Here is a 15,174-nt window from a genome sequence, read left to right on the forward strand (position 1 = left end):
TGTATATATATACATATATATATATATTTCCTGTCCTCATTTTATTTTTTCGAGAACTCTCGCTTTCTCGTTGTGTAATCTGTCTGCGTGTCTCTACTCTTCCTTCCCCTGGCTTTCTCTCTGCTGTTTTGCGACTATCACTTCTTCATTCTTCACCTTCGTTCTTTCCTCCTCTTCTTCTCTCTCTCACTATATTCTCTCCGGTCTGATCGATGCCTCATATGCCTCTCGGGCTACTCCCTTCTATTCCTCTTCTTCTTCCTCTTCTTCTACCTCAATGTCGTCATCGTCCTCAGGCTTCGGCTGTTGCATGCCAGCCAGAAGAGAAGAAATAAAAGATGCAAAGTTTCCTCCTCCTCCTCCACCCCTATTCCCACTACTTGGATAACGGGGTTGTTGCTGCAGGTGTCTCCCGATTACACGTTTTTCTATTTCATTCAAGCATTTGAAGAAAAATTCATCTCTTCTCAATATCAAATGATACTTATGTTGCAACAGCAAAAAAAACCTCTGGTCTTTGGATTTGCATGCCTCCACCAACAGGTACGCTAACTGAAATGGAGCTGGCACCTACATCACGAAAAACCAGCAACCCGTCGCACACAACGCACACACACACACACAGACACATAGAGACACAGACACAGACACAGACACACACACACACACACACACAGACATTGAGGTTACACACACACATACACATAGACACATATATATATATATATATATATATATATATATATATATATATGCACGTGCACACACGATTTGTATGCACGCAAGCCCCAACAAAAGAGATCATATCAAATACATGTTGTTTTTTCAAAATGGTACTTATACATTTACTTGTGTGCAAGTAGGCCCCAACCCACCAAAATCGCTATTACTTACACAGATACGTATACGCATATATATATATATGTATAAGTGAGTATGTATCTATATGTATAGATACATATATGTGCACTGGGGATCCGACATATAATCACGCGTTTCTCCTCTATATTTGTATATGATGGGAAAGAAGTATATGTCTCTGTGCGCGTGTGTGTGTTGTGTATGTTTGTCTGCATTAATACATATAATTCATTCACATTTACTCCTTCCAGGCACTGACTGCTCTTTTTGCGAGTTGAAAAGTACGTTGGCCCTGCTCAAAACAAGAAGAAATGGTCACTGAGAACATAGCATGTAGTAATCAAATCAGAAATCACATGGAGCGTCACATGAAGAAGTGGTGGATGATTTCATTTTTTATCTGAAAGAAAAACATCTTGTGCACCGTGAAGAAGAGGAAGAATGTAAGTCATCGAAATAACGTATAGATACTTCATATATATCACATATACAGGAATAACACTTTAGTTCCCAAAAAGAAAGCCCCCATGCACGTTTACGTATAGGAGTGCTTTGCATAAATAAATATAAATTATTTGAGGAAAGCAGCACTCATATGCAAATAGTCTCTTTCATTTGAATGTAATCACTCACATGCATATACATGCATATACATACATATATATACATATATATATACGTATTTATACATATTTATATATATACTTACATATATACATATATACACATACATATACATATATATGTATATCTTATATTAAACATATAAACTACGTGACAAAATAATTTCTATTGACACATACTTTTTTCAGTCTAAACTTACTCTCTCATAACATATATACATAACATATATATACACACACATATATCTATATATGTACACATATATCCACATATATATATATATATTTTTATTTCTGTACTATATGACAAAGTCAATATTAGATAAATGATACCACTCGTTCATTTGAAAGCTGATATCCGACTACAACTATATATATATATATATTCATATAGATGTATGTATATATACATACATGTATATATACATATATCTATATATATGTATACATATATACATGTATATATATGTATAGATACATGTATACATATCCATATATACATATATATATATATATACTAGGTGCACTATGCGACACAGTCATTGCGCTATAATAGAAGCACTCCTCTATCTGAAGGTCGTCAACATTATATATATATATATAAATATATCTTTATATATTGTTTACAAATAAACATATATATACTATAAATATATGTAGCGTCACTTGAATACAAACATGTATATATATGTATATATATATATATATAATAACAGGTAGTAAACGTGAGACAGTCACTGATATAGGAACAATTCGCCTCCTAGAGCTGCTCACTACTATATATATCTATATATATATATATATATCTACATCTACATATATATATAGATATATACATAAGAAGTCACCTGAACACAAACGTATATATATATATATGTATATATATATATACATATATATATACATAAGAAGTCACCTGAACACAAACGTATATATATATATATATATATGAATATATATATATATATCTACATATATATAGATATATACATAAGAAATCACCTGAACACAAACGTATATATATATATATATATGAATATATATATATATCTACATATATATAGATATATACATAAGAAGTCACCTGAACACAAACGTATATATATATATATATATATATATATATATGTATATGTATATATATATATATATATCTACATATATATAGTTATATACATAAGAAGTCACCTGAACAAAAACGTATATATATATATATATATGTATATATATATATATATATATATATAGAGAGAGAGAGAGAGAGATATATATACATAAGAAGTCACCTGAACACAAACGTATATATATATATGTATATATATATATCTACATATATATAGTTATATACATAAGAAGTCACCTGAACACAAACGTATATATATATATATATGTATATATATGTGTATGTATATATATACATAAGAAGTCACCTGAACACAAACGTATATATATATATATATATGTATATATATGTGTATGTATATATATACATAAGAAGTCACCTGAACACAAACGTATATATATATATATATATGTATATATATGTGTATGTATATATATACATAAGAAGTCACCTGAACAAAAACGTATATATATATATATATATATGTATATATATATATAGAGAGAGAGAGAGAGAGAGATATATATACATAAGAAGTCACCTGAACACAAACGTATATATATATATGTATATATATATATCTACATATATATAGTTATATACATAAGAAGTCACCTGAACACAAACGTATATATATATATATGTATATATATGTGTATGTATATATATACATAAGAAGTCACCTGAACACAAACGTATATATATATATATATGTATATATATATGTGTATGTATATATATACATAAGAAGTCACCTGAACACAAACGTATATATATATATATGTATATATATGTATATATATGTGTATGTATATATATATATATGTTTAGGCGTATAGTATACAAGATATGAATTGAGGGGTGAAGATGACTTATTACATGAAACCACTTCGCGCAAGACGAAGGTCAGTCAGACACAAACGAATACATGCGTATTCACATGAATTACGCACTAATACATATATATATGTATATGTATGCGGATGACGTAAAGTATGTGGCGAGGTCACGTGTAGTATGAGAACACTCTCGTCTATGTCGGTAGGTATATATATATGCCATTATGTATTATGTGTATGAAGGAGAGAAGGAGGTGGCGCACAAGCACTATGCATGTAAAAAAAAGTGGAATTGTCTACACGCTCTGTACTAAGAACATGTATCCAACAGTAAAGAGAGTGTACATAGTTCAATGCGTTTTTACTTGCGTAGTGTATATGCGCGCCAAATCTCCTCCTTTTTCTATACAGAAAAAGCGATGCCAATACAACCATCAGCGGGCTTGCTCATATATATAGACACGTATGTGCGTCGGAGGGAGTTACTTCAAACATTCTCATAAACATCACGTTATACATATATATATCATATATTATGTATATGTGCCTATTGACTGGAAGACGAACGTGCTCATATATATATATATATATATATACGCATATACGTATGTATAAGTACATATACGTATACTGTATGTACATATATAGACATATATCTATATATGTGTATAGACTTCATACGCACTCTCAGTAATGTGAATATTCTTGTGGATTTGGTAAGAAGAATAGAAACGGCGGGCTCACATATGTATATGTACATGCATGCAGAAGAAGAGAAAAAATGTGTGATCTGCTCATCAATTACGCTTACAGTAATTTCAATTCATATGTACATAGAGGAGTTTGATAAGGGTAATAAGTAAAGACTCTTCCTCTTCTCTCTTACGAAAATATACAAGTGCAGTAACATACCATAACAACAGACAGAAAACACACACAGTTTATCTCCTTGATGTGGAGATGAGAAAGCGTGGAATATGAATATATTTTACTGGTGTATGTACGCACATATACAGACGGAAGTTTATCTTTTGGGAATAATAGGTGGCACGTTGATCTCGAGTTATGGAGAACGTACATATGGAGAATTCCAGTCTTGTTCAGAAAGCCGAAGTACATGCTCAGCGGTCTCTGTGTCTTTCAAACAGAGAAGTAGTAATACCACTCTTAACCAAAAGAGAGGTCTCTCCCGCATATATCCTTCTTTCTGCCATTGACGTAACTGCAACAAACAACAAAAAGCCCTCATCATACTCCCATCAATATATACTCTACTATTACTAGTACTAGTATAGTAGTAGTAGGTGTAGTGGCAGTAGTAAGAGTAGGAGCAGTAGTAGTAGTAGTAACAGTAGTAGTACTAGTAATGGTAATAGTAATAGCAAGAGTAGTGATAGTGGGAGAAGGAGGAGGAGCAGGAGTGGTACTAGTAGTAGTAGTAATAGTGGTAGTGGTAGTAGTAGTATTATGAGTAGAATTAACAGGAATATCGAGAGTAGGACTACTAGTAGTAGTACGCGTAGGAAAGCCGGTGATAGTAGTAGTAGTAGTCGTAGCAGTAAGAGTCGTGGTAGTAGTAGTAGTAGTAGTAATAGCAGTATTAACAGTAGAATAAACAGTAGTACTAACAGCAGTATCGAGAGCAGGAGTAGTACTAGCAGTAGTTTTAGTAGGAGTTCTACTACTACTAGTAGTGGTTGTAGTAGTAGTAGTAGTAGTAGGAAGAAGAGGAAGACTAAATGTAGTAGTAGTAGTAGTAAGAGTAGTAGTAGTAGTAGTAACAGTAGTAGTAGTAGTAGTAGTAGTAGTAGTAGTAGTAGTAGTAGTAGTAGTAGTAGTAGTAGTAGTAGTATCAGTAGTACTACGTAGTAGTAGTAGTAGTACTAGTAGTAGTAGTAGTACTAGTAGTAGTAGTAGTACTAGTAGTAGTAGTTGTAGTACTAGTAGTAGTAGTAGTACTAGTAGTAGTAGTAGTACTTGTAGTAGTAGTAGTACTAGAAGTAGTAGTAGTAGTAGTACTAGTAGTAGTAGTACTAGTAGTAGTAGTGGTAGGAGTTGTGGTAGTAGTAGTAGTAGTACTAGTAGTATCGGTAGTAGGAGGAGGAAGAGTAGTAATGGTAAGAAGAGCAGGAGTTGTACTAGAAACTAGTATAACAGTAGTATTATCAGGAGTAGAATCAAAAGTAGCAGTAATAGTACTGGTAGCAGCCAAAGTAGGAGTACTAGTAGTGGTAGTGATAGTAGAGGTAAGACTAATTCTAGTTGTTTTTGTTTTTGTAAGAGTGAGAGAAGTAGTAAGATTAGTAGTAACAGAAGTACTAGTACTAGTATTAGCAGTAGTATTAGTAGTAGAAGTAGTAGGAGTTATTTAGTAGGAGTACTAGCAGTGGTAGCTGTAGTAATAGAAAGAGTAACGCTACTTGTACTAATAGTAGTAGTACTGGTACTAGTAGTAGTGGTAAGAGTAATAGTATTATTTGTAAGAGTGGTAGTAGTGGTAATTGTAGTAACGAGTATGTTACCCCACAAGAGTGAGAGTAGTAAAATTTACACCAGTATTTGCACTACTACTACTACTACAAATAGTAGTATTAGTAAGAGCAGTAGTACTGGCAGTATTGGAAGTAAGTAGTGTTCTGTGGTAAGTAGTTAGAGAAGTTAGTAGTGATAGTATTAGTATTACTAGCTGCATAAGCAGCAGTAGTGGTGATAATATATTAGTAGTAGTATTAGTCGTAGTAAAACTAGTAGATCTGAAGGCCGTAGTAGAAAGAATATCATGAGACGTAGTATCAATAATAATAAGAGTAGTGGTGGTAGAAGAAGAAGAAGTAGTAGTATTGTTAGCAGCCAACAGTATGGTGACAGCAAGTCAGACTCACATGTTCAAGTAGCAGAAGAAGAAGCTCCCACATATATGTAAGTCTACAATGCCAGCAGCAGCAACAGCGATAGCAGCAGCAGCGGCAATAGCAGCAACAGCAGCAGGCGTAACAGCAGCAGCAGCAACCATCAACACGTCATAATGTGCCAAGCAGCACCACTGAGAGCAGCAGGAGCAGCAGCAACAGCGTCAACAGCATCAACATCAGCAGCAACAACAACAACGACCGCAACCAACAGCGTCAGCAGGAGCAGCAGCAACAGCGTCAACAGCATCAACATCAGCAGCAACAACAACAACGACCGCAACCAACAGCGTCAGCAGGAGCAGCAGCAACAGCGTCAACAGCATCAACATCAGCAGCAACAGCAACAACGACCGCAACCAACAGCGTCAGCAGGAGCAGCAACAGCGTCAGTAGTAGCAGTAGCACAAGTAGCAGCAGCATGGGCAACAGTAACACCAGCAACAACGTCAGCAGCAGCAGCAGCAGGGGCAACAGTAACACCAGCAACAACGTCAGCAGCAGCAAGAGCAGCATGGGCAACAGTAACACCAGCAACAACGTCAGCAGCAGCAGGAGCAGCATGGGCAACACAACAGCAAGCAGCAGCAGCAGCACATCACTTGGAGCGACGGGCAGCACCAGTGGAGGCAGCAGCAGCAGGAGTAAATTACGGAGCACCAGATTTAGCGCTGCTAGCAGTAGCAACAGCAGCGACACAAAAGTAGTAGTGGCGATAGCGACAGCAGCATTATCACAAAAACATGTTTCTCTTCACCTACATACCAGCAACAGCAGCTACAGTTTTCTCACTATCGAAACTACCACTAGCACCTGCATCCTCAAGAACAGCACCAAACGCAATAGCAGCAGAAGCCTAAGATACAGCACGAACAGCTACGTTTCGATAGCAGCACCAGCACCAGCAGCAGCAGCAAGATACATAACATTGGCATCACCACCATAAATAACAGCAGCAGCGTCCTCAATAGCAACAGCAGCAACTGTTGAAGCACCAGCAGCAGCGGCAAGCAGAAAGACGTACCCACCATCAGCAGCAACACCAGCAATAGACATAGCCAGAACAGCGACACAGCACCAGCAGCAGCAGCAGACGTAGCAGCAGCAGCAGTTTTCAAGGCATCAGCACCAGCAGCATGAATAGCAGCAACAGCAGCGACCTCACTAGCAACAGTAACAACAGATATAGCACCAGCAGCAACAGACATAGTACCATCACGAGCAGCAGCAACAGATCGAGCACCAGCAGCGATAACATCAATAGCAGCACCACCAACAGCAGGAGCTATACTTACAGCAAGAATGCTAGACGCACAAGATATAACTGCCAGCCTCAGCAGCAGTCACAGCAGCTGTGACAAGAAACGTGGCTGCATTAGTACAAACACACCACGTGCCTACTACCAGCAGCAACAATATCAATAGCACCTGTAATAGTAGTAGTAATAGTAGTAGTAAGAAGAAGAAGCATACTATACACACTTACGATCGCCCCAGCGAAAGTAGCAGCACCAATACTAGACGCACACTACACATCTACCAGCACCAGCACCAGCAGCAGCAGCGATAGCAACAGCAACATTCATAGCAGCAGCACGAGCGTATCACGTACACTTACGGCATACATATACACAAGTACACACACATATACTACTAGCAGCAGCATCTGTGAACCAAAAGCAGCACCAACAGTAATCACGAACACCAATACTTCAATTAACAGCAGCACCACCAACAGCAGCGCTACCCTTAATTGCGAGCAGGACAGCATCCACACACACGCACACATAAACGTAATACACACACACCCACACACACACACACAAACACATACAAACACACACGCAAACGCACACATATACATACACATCTCCACATATATATATATATAAAATTAACAACGCAGCTACTTGAACGCGTGAATTCATACATCTCTTACTGTTTACTTTTTTTTTTTATTTTGTGTTCTGCACTCACCATCATAGCTAACGCCGGTGCATCTTTGCAGAAGATCAAATGTCCCTGAGAAAAGTGAAAATAGACAGAAGATGTTATTAAAGCATCAATGAAAGGAAGCACCTCTGATAAGAAGAAATATCAACTCTGTCTTCCAGATAAAAAATCCGGGCTGCTTCTTATCTCCTCTTCTTCCTCTTCCCTCCTCTCTGTCTCTCTCTCTCATATCCACCATATATACTCATCTCATACACAAGTCATCATCAACAATAACATACACGTACATACGTGCACGTGGGCGCACACGAAAACACACACAACACACACGCGTGCTAGCATATATACATACACCCATACATGAATACGTAAACACACAGATGCATAAATACATAAACTAAGTACATAAATACATAAACACACAAACAGATAAATTCATCAATATATACATGGATACACTAATGCATGCACACCTACATAAATACATATATATGTAAACAGATGATTCTTTGATGCATGAATTATTGCATAAATAACTATCCTTATGGATAGAAAAATACATAAATACGCAAACACATGCATACATACACACATACTCCTAGACATATCCACACCCACAGACATACTCATATACACAAACACATATATATATATATATATATACACATGCACTTACACATACACATCCCCAAACCCACATATACGCATAAATACACAGAGGTTCACATACATGCCCGTGCCCATAGAATGTTTACGGAGAAGTACCCTTGATGTCTTCTTCTTTGTACAAGGTTTTTTCTCGAAAAAAAATATCACCCACTTCTTCTCATGTTGACCAGACCTACAAACACATACATTAATTACACATACATCCACACTTATATATATACATATATATATACCTTCACAGATACTAAGAAGTGTGAATATAGTACACTATTAGGGAAGAGAGGAAGTATGTATAGTAACTTACGATCGCTGGTCACCATGACACAGACATACACAAATATTTATAATAATAATAATAACGGCTACTATATGCACTCCTTTACTATCTAGTGGCAATCTGATAGGAGAAAAGAAAGCCAAGTGACGAAGTCTTGGTGTATTGAAAAGAAGAGCCCCATGGGTAGCGCAACAGAAACCGTCTACGACAGCAAAAGCAAGTGTCTTGCGGCTTCTTTTCCCTTTCTCTCTTTATTTACCGGATGGAAAAAAAAAAAGAGATCACTCACCTGACACAATCCGTAGCGCCCATCTCTCCAGTACATATCTGCTGCAGCTCGATGTAAACGTACATCACCGTAAGGCTGCTCTGGAGAGCTCGAGTATAGTATGGCTCTGTGAGGAGAGAGATGAAGAGAGGGAAGAACGTATAAACGAAAGGCAGCAGAGCCAACACGGCAGATAACAACAGCAGCAATAAGGAAGAAGATAGGATACTATCAATATTATCATTCAAAAGAGATACTGCTTTACAGTCACGTACACAGAGTATCCAGTAACACCCTTCACATATATAAGGAAAAAGAATAGTACAAATGATACTACAATACAAATGCCAGACCATACATATATGTATATATATATATATATATATGAGAACGTACAAGAAATATATATATACAACCAGTCGATGAGTAAGGAAACCACAACACTCTTCCTTCCAGAGAAAGAAAAGACACATCACAACCACCACCACGACCATCACACCTGAATACACACACATACTCACATACATGCATACAAGAAGTAGAAGAAAAGAAGGGTGAGACCACTACACGAGAGAACATTCTAGTCAACCACAGAACACGCGACAAAAGAACTATCGTGAAGAAGAAGAAGAAGAAGACACTCCAAGCTTCACAACTGTACTAAATAAAAAGTAATAAAATCACTGTTATACGGAAAATATAGCGATGGGAAAAGCACTATACTCACCACATACGCCATAAGTGCATTCATACATACATACATTCGTACCTGAGTACATACATACACACGTTCATGGGTATATACGTACATACATTTATACGTACATACAGATATACGCACATATATACGTACATACATATACATATGTCAATAGATATGAACGTACATACATAAACATGCGTACATAGACACATACATTCATACGTACATACATACATATATACATATATACGTACATACATACGTACGTACGTACGGTCCTACAAACATACACATACGTCCATAACTACACAGATACATACCTATACATACGTACATACATATATACATACACATACTAACCTACATACATACAAACATATACATACATACATACATACATACACATACGTACGTACATACGTACATACGTACATACATACATACGTACCTACATGCATACATACGTCAACAGATACACAGATACCTACATAAACATACGTACATACATACTTATGAGGAGGAATTATGGCCGTCACACACACGAAAGACTTATATGAGAGAATATTATGCAAGCAGCATATGCAACTGGAACCACTATAATTGTATAGTAGGCATATACGAAGACGAAGCACTACAGCAACAATATAAACTCATATATATATCACATATTAATGAACTTTATATGATACAGAGTCACACATAAACACACACACGTATATATATATATATGTGTGAAAGCATACACACACATAAACGTACATATCTCCCCTAGTGATAAACATCATGTGATACAAACACACACACGCACACACACATACACCCACCCACACAGAAACGTGTACGTATCTCACCTATTAATGAACGCATATTTCTCTCGACCACCACCTCCGGCATGTGCAATGGCGTTGAAGAGTTCTAATATCTGCATGCAGCATACACACACATACACATACAGACAGTACGTATACACACATATCCACACACACACATACGAACACACATACCCACACACATACAGACAGACACGTATGCACACATATTCACACATACACACACACACACACACACACACACGCATACAGTCACACACGTATACACACATACTTACACACACACAGACACGTATACACACATACCCACACATACGCACACGCACATATACACACACACATAAACTCACCCATCAATTCACTGCTGTGCACCATATTTCCGTTCGAACGCCTGTGCTGTCTCTCTATAGTAATAGATATCTACATATATGTCTGTGTCGACACGCATATATATATATATAGGTATACGCACGTGGATATGTGTGTATGTACACGAGTATATATACGCATTCAACCGAATGGAGGGTTGTGAAGGATGCACCAAAAACGCGGACCATGTCACCCTCGTCTTCTACTCACACACACACACACACACACACACACTCACGCAGCAGTTCGTTGTTGCGTGAAACTTCTTTATCTGAAAGCTTGCGCTCCCTCTGTAGTATATGTTTCCATACATACGTGTATATATCAGGTGATGCATGTATATACATATATATATGTATATGTGTATATATACGTGTATGCGCTTGGATATACACAAATATATATACATATATATATACATATATGCAATAATACACACCTGTGTATTAGTTCACATACAAGTCTTCCTCTCCTCGACAATGCGCCTTTCGTACCCTTCCCCTTACATGATGTGTTCGCACATCTACGTATATGCGTATATATATATATATATTTATATATATATATTATATATGTGTACATATATATGTAGATATATGTGCAGATATATAAGTCTATATATATATATGTATATTGAATAAGCAGGTGTGTATATGCACGTATATAACTCTTTCTCTGTCTGAAGCTGTGCCGTTCGTACACTTCTCTGCATGATGTGTTAGCCCATGTCAGTATACCTGTGGGAGAGTATATATATATATAAGGCTTGTATGTATGTCAACACATAATGCGTTCGCTGTTGGACGCTGTGCTTTTCGTGGTTTTTTTTTTTGTATATTACCTCTGGAACAAAGTCTTCATCGTAAAGATCTTCTTCTTCCAAACACGAAAGCAAATTCATGCTTAGCTCGACAGCGAGTTCTTCCTGACGGACTGCTGTAGAAAATTTGAGTAGCAAACGAGACCGCAGCACTGACTTTGTTCGCACACACATTCTCTGGCCAGCTTGCATAATACTACCGAAAACAAAAGCAACATGCAAAGGGAATAGCAATTGTAAATATACTTATCATTACTGTGTCCACATATAATAAACGACGCAGATGTCTTAACCCTGTGAAGAAACAGCCACAGCAAAAGCAGGAGGAGGAGCAGCAGTAGCTGAAGCACTAGCAGCAATAGCAGCAGTACAAAGTGTATAATCAACTAGAAAAGCTGTACTCATGTTTTCACATACGATTCATTTAGGTCGTTTTCAAAGTGATAACAGGCACAATACTAGCAGCAATATTATTAGCAGTAGCAGCAGCAGTAGCACCAGCAGCAGCAGCACCAGCACCAGCAGCATAGAAGCATCATTGAAAGACGTAGACGCAAACACAATACTACTGCAACAGTTTCATCAGCACAACAGCCGCAAAGAGGCACGTCATAGTGAATATATGGAAGCTTCAGGAGCCCACTCACGCTCATAAACGTATTTCCTTACTCTATTTAGGACAAAGCAGTTATTTGTGAGATATTTTCAACCAGAGCATTTGCGCACGCAGATGACATAAAATCACCAGGTAGGTGGACCCTGTGTCTGTATGTCTGTGTGTATTATTGCTGCCATGGCTGTGCTCTTTAAACGAACTGAGAAGGCAGCTACACCCTCTCTCTGTCTGTCTGTGTGTCAATGCACTGCTGAGACAGCAGCTACATCCTCTTTCTGTCTGTGTGTTTGCTATTGCTGTCATGACTGGGCTCTTCGGTTTTCTCCACTCGTAGTCTACTTGTTGCTGCTCTATTTCAAATGAATGGACATGCGGGTCCGCCTTGCTAATCGTACTGGAAACACAACCCCTGTACTCTTAACATATATGGGGCTCATGTCTCCCTTTCTGTATCATATACATATATATATATATACGCATATATGTATGGCACCACACAACATATACATATATACATATGTACAGGCATATATATATATATATATATGTAAATATACATACACATATATATGTGCATATATGTACATACCACAATACAATATATATATATATATGCATACATGTATATGCAACCATACTATATATATATATATACATATGTGAAGGCATATATATATACATATATATATATGTGGAGGCAAATACGGCGATAAGAACTGACATCGCTTGATTGATTGGCACACAGTAAACTGCTACGATTGCCATCAAGTCGCTTAGATGACTAATGACACAATGCGATGGTATTAGTGTTGCACCACGATGTCATATTACCATGCCCGCATGGTATAGTGTTTGTAGTGTTAATATGTAGCATTGCTAGTGGCCCACACTTTTTATTGTGCGTTCTGTCCCACAGAGTGTGATCGATCGCAATGTTACGATGTCATATGGCCATCGTCTATGACCATCGCCCTAGAGTCTGATAGTTAGGCATGTTGCAGTTAGAGGAATTGTATTAGTAGTCCCCTAGTGCAAGGTCGCTATACGGCGCCAAATCGCTTCTCCGCTGTAGTGGGGGTATCGCAATATTTCATACGACTTGTGGTGCTACAGACTTAGACATCCCTATTAAGCCACAATATATACATATATATACTGAAAGCCACAAGATAGATATATATTTACATATTAAAAGCCACAATATACGAATATATATACATATTGAAAGCCACAATATATAAGTATATATACATATTAGAAGGCACAACATATAGATATATATATATACATATTAGAACCCACAATATATATATATATACATATTAGAAGCCACAATATATAGATGTATACATATACAAATTTGAAGCCACAATATATAGATATATATATACACATATAAGAAGCCACATTATATAGATATATATATATACATATTTGAAGCCGCAATTTATAGAAATATATATATACATATTAGAAGACACAATATATAGATATACATACATATCAGAAGCCACAACACATAGATAGATATATATATATATACGTATTAGAAGCCACAATATATAGATATATATATATTAGAAGCCACAATATATATATATACATATTAGAAGCCACAACATATAGATATATATATACGTATTAGAAGCCACAATATATAGATACATATATATATATATACACATATTAGAGGCCACAATATATATATATATATATATACATATACATATTAGAAGGCACAACATATAAATATATATATATATATACATATGAGAAGCCACAGTATATATATATATATATGCATATTAGAAGCCACAATATAGAGATATATATATACATATTAGAAGCCACAATATATATATATACGTATATACTAAGCCACTATATATATATATATATATATATACACATATATATATTTCGCCACAATATTTAGATATGTATGTGAGGCCACACTATACATATATATAAAAATCAATCCACAATATATATATATTACCACTGCTTACAGTGTCATGGGTGAAAGTAGTACTGCAACACAGTGTGTATACGATAGGGTTAGTATTATAATGTCTTGTTAGTATAAATGCCTCACCAATAAGATGTGAAAGTATAATTGCTACTGTTCGACGGGTTAGAGAAGAGTGTTGTAACAGCGTAATGTAAGTGCAGCAGTGTCTGTCTGATATCACTAAGACCACAATACAGTATCAGTCCTGTGGCCACAAATACACAATATTATACTAGTATGACGATGGCTAGGGTATTACGTCCAAATGACTACTGTAATATGGCTGGCGCTACAGCAGTATGA

General features: G+C 36.3%; 1 protein-coding gene across 1 annotated transcript; it reads right to left on the minus strand.

Moving 5' to 3' along the window:
• Positions 1–380: 380 nt before the first annotated feature.
• On the minus strand, positions 381–13,828 carry LOC131479025 (Golgi to ER traffic protein 4 homolog; the record flags this gene model as incomplete). Its single annotated transcript, XM_058659671.1, has 7 exons — positions 13,800–13,828; positions 12,266–12,440; positions 11,077–11,147; positions 9,544–9,649; positions 8,333–8,377; positions 4,525–4,668; positions 381–570 (listed from the first exon to the last, which is right to left on the minus strand). Coding segments are annotated over exons 1-7 (760 nt in total), but the record flags the coding sequence as incomplete, so codon positions are not given.
• Between the last annotated feature and the right edge of the window lie 1,346 nt (positions 13,829–15,174).

The sequence above is a fragment of the Ochotona princeps genome, unplaced genomic scaffold (genome assembly GCF_030435755.1).
Source record: "Ochotona princeps isolate mOchPri1 unplaced genomic scaffold, mOchPri1.hap1 HAP1_SCAFFOLD_2756, whole genome shotgun sequence".
Taxonomy (NCBI): domain Eukaryota; kingdom Metazoa; phylum Chordata; class Mammalia; order Lagomorpha; family Ochotonidae; genus Ochotona; species Ochotona princeps.